Source organism: Cucurbita pepo, unplaced genomic scaffold, assembly GCF_002806865.2.
Source record: "Cucurbita pepo subsp. pepo cultivar mu-cu-16 unplaced genomic scaffold, ASM280686v2 Cp4.1_scaffold000414, whole genome shotgun sequence".
NCBI classification, from domain to species: domain Eukaryota; kingdom Viridiplantae; phylum Streptophyta; class Magnoliopsida; order Cucurbitales; family Cucurbitaceae; genus Cucurbita; species Cucurbita pepo.
In genome coordinates, this window is record NW_019646648.1 from 1 (window position 1) to 5,743 (window position 5,743).

At 35.8% G+C, this 5,743-nt stretch overlaps 1 protein-coding gene across 1 annotated transcript; it reads right to left on the minus strand.

The window, feature by feature from the left end:
- Window positions 1–403: 403 nt before the first annotated feature.
- Window positions 404–2,565, minus strand: LOC111785241 (serine carboxypeptidase-like 31; the record flags this gene model as incomplete). The annotated part of the gene is made up of 7 exons (XM_023665652.1): window positions 2,276–2,565; window positions 2,083–2,190; window positions 1,882–1,977; window positions 1,162–1,254; window positions 990–1,072; window positions 616–906; window positions 404–534 (listed from the first exon to the last, which is right to left on the minus strand). Coding segments are annotated over exons 1-7 (1,076 nt in total), but the record flags the coding sequence as incomplete, so codon positions are not given.
- Between the last annotated feature and the right edge of the window lie 3,178 nt (window positions 2,566–5,743).

The following is a 5,743-nucleotide window of genomic DNA, read 5'->3' on the forward strand; positions in this document are numbered from 1 at the left end:
AACGGTCCAAGCCCCACCATTAGCAGATATTATCTGTTTTGACTCGTTACGTATTATCGTTAGCCTCATAATTTTAAAACGCGTATGTTAGGGAAAGGTTTCCACACTCTTGTAACGAGTGCTTCGTTTCCCTCTCCAACTGATGTGGGATCTCACAATTATCGAAATCTCTTTTTAGATGATAACAACCATCTTATCTTCCATATAGTCGTAAATAATACCACATATGCTTTCTAATTTATACATATTAGCTCACGTCAATGTTCATAGTTCAAAAATGAAACTTTTCAAAATTTAAGGGTAGAAGAATTGAAACTTAGAAATTTAGGGGTAGTATGTGTAATTTAACCCGGAATTCAAATTGTTTTTTCGACCCGAAAAAAAAAAAAAAGGAATTACATACTTGCAAATGCTCCAATTTTTTAGCTGATGCCCATCACTCACATGGAGGGCTTCTTGCACATCGGGTCTATTATAAAACGTTTTCGCATAACCATCAAGGCACGGATCATATCCACCCATCATTCTCGGCATCTGTTTCATCAAACAAAAACACGTTAATTACATGATATCATCCACTTTATATGGACTAAAAACAAGAAATTTCTCGACTACCATGGTATTGGAACGCTTGATCATAAGCGCTTGCATGAGATTGCCATCAGCAGATGAAGAATTGGCCATGCAAAGAGGCGTATAAAGACTATAGATATCAATTTCTTTGTATTGTCTAAGCATTTCATCGACACCACCACTACAATTATTATTACTCCAAGTATCATTGCTATTAAAATCACAGCTTTCTCTTATAATTTTATGAGTTTCATCCGAAATAACTGCATGGCTCCATGCATAATCCACCATCCCTCGCCAATCATCGCCATCAGAAGTTTCAGGGTTTCCCAACTGTGGGGAATCGATAAAAAATCATTATAAAATATGAACTACAATTCAAAGATTTAGTGGAATTATATATACAATGAACATACCAAAACCCCATGCAAATCGATGTGAAAGGAGGAATCTTTATTCCTATCATAGATGAGCTCAGCCAGCTCGGGAACATATTTGCCTGTTTTTTTTGTTTACAAGACAGTTGATGTGATTAATAAAAAACACGACATGAAATCAAGTGATTATCGGTGGGAAATCGATGAAAACCTGCATAGCTTTCTCCTGCGATGTAAAATGTATGGTTTTTGTAGGATGGAAACTTGAGGAACCAGTTTTGTAGAAAGGTATAAGCATCGTTTGCTGTCCAAAAACATCACATAAAATCATGTTATATTGTGAAAGGAAGAATCTTTTTATTGTAATACTCAAAAGTTAGAAACCACGACTCTCCACAATGGTATGATATTGTCCACTTTGAGTATAAGCTCTCGTGGCTTTGCTTTGGGCTTCCCCAGAAAGCCTCGTACCAATGAAGATGTATTTCTTACTTATTAGCCCATGATCGTCCTCTTAATTAGCAAATGTGGGACTCCCTCCTAACAATCCCCGCCTCGAATCAAGTACACTATAGAGTCTCCCCTAAGGTCAATGTAGCCCTCGAACAACCTCCTCTTAACTGAGACTCAACTCCTTTCTCTGGAGCCTTCGAACAAAGTACACCCTTTGTTCGACACTTGAGTCATTGTTTACCACACTTTTGAGGCTAGTAACTTCTTTGTTTGACACTTGAGGATTTTATTGACATGACTAAGTTAAGGGCATGACTCTGATACAATTAGGAATCACAAACCTCCACAATGGTATGATATTGTCCACTTCGAGTATAAGCTCTGGTGGGTTTGCTTTGGGCTACCCCAAAAGACTTCGTACCAGTGGAGATGTATTTCTTATTTATAAATCTATGGTCATTCCCCAAACACCCATTACCTGTAAATTCGTCGCCCAAATTGTGGTAATCGGTAGTTGTATTTGTGTAAGAAAAGCCGACACCAACAGGAGATTCCAAGAACAACATATTGGCCTCTGCATCATATCATCATGATGATTAAAGTGTATTCTTTTCTTAAATTTTTTGAAAAAAATTTGGAAGATTTGGATAGAGATTGATAATGTTTTTATTTGAAATACCTTTATTCCAAGAATAGTCATTTAATTTGAGTCCATTTGCATCATTGTCCACTATGAAAGGACCAATCTCTTGTGTTGCTCCATAACCCACAGAGGAGCACCCAGGACCTGAAACCCAACCAAATAAACGAGAATCTTTTGTCACCTCACCTCAGAACAACATTGAAAATGGTAGGATGAAATGATTGATTACCTCCATTGAGCCAAAGAACCAAGGGTTTTTGGTCAGGGTGAGAGGCGGCTTCATAGAACCAGTAAAACAATGCCCTGCCATGGGGCTCGTGGACGGTGACATAGCCGGCGAAATGGCGGAATCCGACGAGGGGTTGGCCGGGCAAGTTAGTGACGAGGTCGTCTTGTCGGGAGTGATGAGTGTGTAAAGGGCATTGTGTTTTAGGCAATCCCAACGCAGGCGGCACAAGCAGAGCACAGACCACAAAAACCGTGCCCATTATTGAAACCTTCATAATGGTAAATAATATGTTAAGGAGAAGTGTTTATGAAGCATTGGAAACACACCCACTTCACCATTTATACACTCCAATCTTCTGAAATGAATGAGAGAGAGAGAGAGAGAGAGAGAGAGAGAGAGGGATATGCTGTCTTCCACGTGCCAAAACTGTGTTCATTTGATGCTGGGTCTTGTTTTTTCTTTCCTAATTTGCATTTTTGGTTTGGCTTTGGGATCTTATTTCAACCTTTCTTTTAGATGGGTTGTTTGATCTTTACATGTTCTTCAAATTTTTTACAACAATTTAGAATCAGTTCTTCAGCTGTTTTCAAATTAGTTTTCTTTTGTTTCAATTGGGATAATCTTTTCTAACAATTTGGTTTGGTTTGGTTGTTCTTAAGGATGCTTGGGAAAATTAAGTTTTTTTTGTTGTAATTTATGTTTGAGTAACCTCCTATGAATTTGTAACCGTAAATATTGTCCGTTTTGACATGTTACTTATGTTGTATTGTCGTCAGTCTCACCGTTCTTGAAAATTTTTATAAGGAATGTTACGTTCCCCTCTCCTATTGACGTGAGATCTCAGAATTCACTCATTTTTGAGTCAGCATCCTCACTGATCGTTCCGTGTCTGGCTTTAATACCATTTGTAATAGCTCAAGCCCACCGCTAGCAGATATTGTACATGTTACGTTTCGTCGTCAGCTCATGGTTTTACCTTGTAAGGAATGCTTTGTTCCCCTCTCCAACCGATGTGGGATCTCACAATTCACCTCCTTAGGGTTCCAGCGTCCTCGCTAACACACCACCTACTGTCTGGCTCTAATATTATTTGTAATAGCTCAAGTCTGCCGCTAGCATATATTTTACATGTTAAATGTCGCTGTCAGCCTCACGGTTTTAGAACGTGTATGTTAGGGAGATATTTCCACACGTTTATAAGTTATGCTTCGTTCCCCTTTACAACCGAGTTAGGATCCCACAGAATTTCCTTAACAACATACCATAGAAAACAAAACATGTGCTTGTCTGTAAAGGCAACCGTCGACCTAAATATAATTCAACTAGTCATAACATATAATTGTGACGAAAAACTGATGTATGTTCAAATCTCCTCAAATCCGAAGCACATTAAACATTAGTGGGATTAAAGAGTAATTGTATTTATACCATTCATGAAATGGATGAACTTATAATTAATACGAATCAATCAAATTTACAAATTAAACATAAACTCGATTTCTTAACCTCAAATCCGAGGCACCTAACTCGTGAATAACATGCTCGATCGAAGTTCATAATAAGAGGTTTTAGTATGCGATTGTGAAGCATGCCATATGCCTTGATATAAATAATTTGTTTTTGGTTTCACATGTGAACACTTCCACAAGGGAAGCATGATACCCAAAACAAATCAAAACCCTCTAGAAATCTCCACACACAAACACCCACAAAAAAAAGGTTTTGTTCTTCACCTCTTCCAGCTCCGATCATTGCGGAGCTCGAGTTGTACTAGTTCGGTTCATGGGAGCTTCCATGTAATGAACTTTATCGTTTTTTCTTAACTTTATTTGAGGTTATAATGAAATGGGGTATGTGGGTTAAAATATATTTTATATGACCGCAATGAGTTAGAATTTTTCCCTGATTTAGTTAGTAGTATATTAAATAAGTTAGTTGATAGCTTACTTAAACGTTGTGAACATTAATGAAAATCAGGCTTTCGATCCCGCTTATGTTTCTCATTCTTAACATATAGGCGAGGCGGTGTTTGGAAAGTAAAAATGATATGTTTTACTCCGAGAGAGCGAAAATATCCGAACAGGACGAGGCCGAATAGGGCGGCGATTTCTGGGTATTGGAAGGTAGCGGGAACTGATAAAGCTATTGTGGCCTGTTAAGGATAGTTAATATTTGACTTAGCATATCATATTTGTCATTTTATTAAAGACAAATATACTATATTCATTTATTATTACCATATTATTTGTGATTTTCTATATTTATATTATATTCATTTATTATTCTTCCTTTCATTATTGTATTATTTGTAATTTACTATATTTATCTCGTAACAACCGTACAAAACAAAATAATGATGATAATTAATAATTAAACAATTAAAATAATAATTTTCCCTCCACTGCTCGCTCCTCCTTCCTCTTCCAACTATCTTTCCTCAACCAACTCCTCCGTCAAAATTCAATATAGGATGCCTAGGTTGTTCCTGCCACAATTAAAAAAAAAAAAAAAACCAACAACAAGATTTACGGGGAGTGATGGAGATTTAATTGGAAGAGACAGATTAGAGGTTTAATTTGAGAGACAGATATTGTAGATTTAATTGGAGGGACAGATTTTTGAGATTTTATTGGAGAGAGATTTTGCTTTGTTATTAAGGTAAGTCATTTTTCACATCTCCTTTTGATATATCCAATCGTGTTACAAGAAATAAGGTCCGAATCCAATTTTTCCTTTATTTAATTATTCGGAATCAAATCTATTGCTTATTTAGATTTTAATTAGCATTTTAGGTGATAGACATAACTAGAATCAATGAGGCCAATATTTGTAAATAGAATTAAAAGAAAAAAGAAAGTAAATACATAACAGAGAGAAAAAGATGGAAGATAGAAAGTAAATACAGAGAAATATGGAAGATTTGGTGAAAAAAAATTTAGAAGGATAAATACACAGAGGAAAAGTAAAAGTTTAACAAAGATATTGAAGATTTGTGAAAAAACAGATGAAATATAGAGTAGTAAAATAATGGGAGATATGGAATTGATTATATTTGTGTTTATAGATGTAAAGAAAAATATATGGTAAATAAATAGATGGCATGAAAATGAAATTATAACTAACATAAATAAACATTTAAAATTTTATGTTTCCATGTTGTTTATCACATGAGTCAATGTAAATTAGAGAAATAATTTTATAGAAGTTCGAACTTGAAGCTGATGTCATAAACTTACCTAGGTTGACTTGATTTCAAAAGATATAATCAAACTTTTATTAAGGATAAATTTGTGACAACAACTTAAGCTAATTAGGTAAGTGATCTTACTATCGGCTCGGGCGAAGGACTTATCTTATGTATGACGACACGTGCCCAGTGGCCCTTGCACGTGTCATTTATGCTTCATGTTGTGTGATGATGTGATGACGTTAGATGATGATGTGTTGTTGTTGTATGATGATGTGATG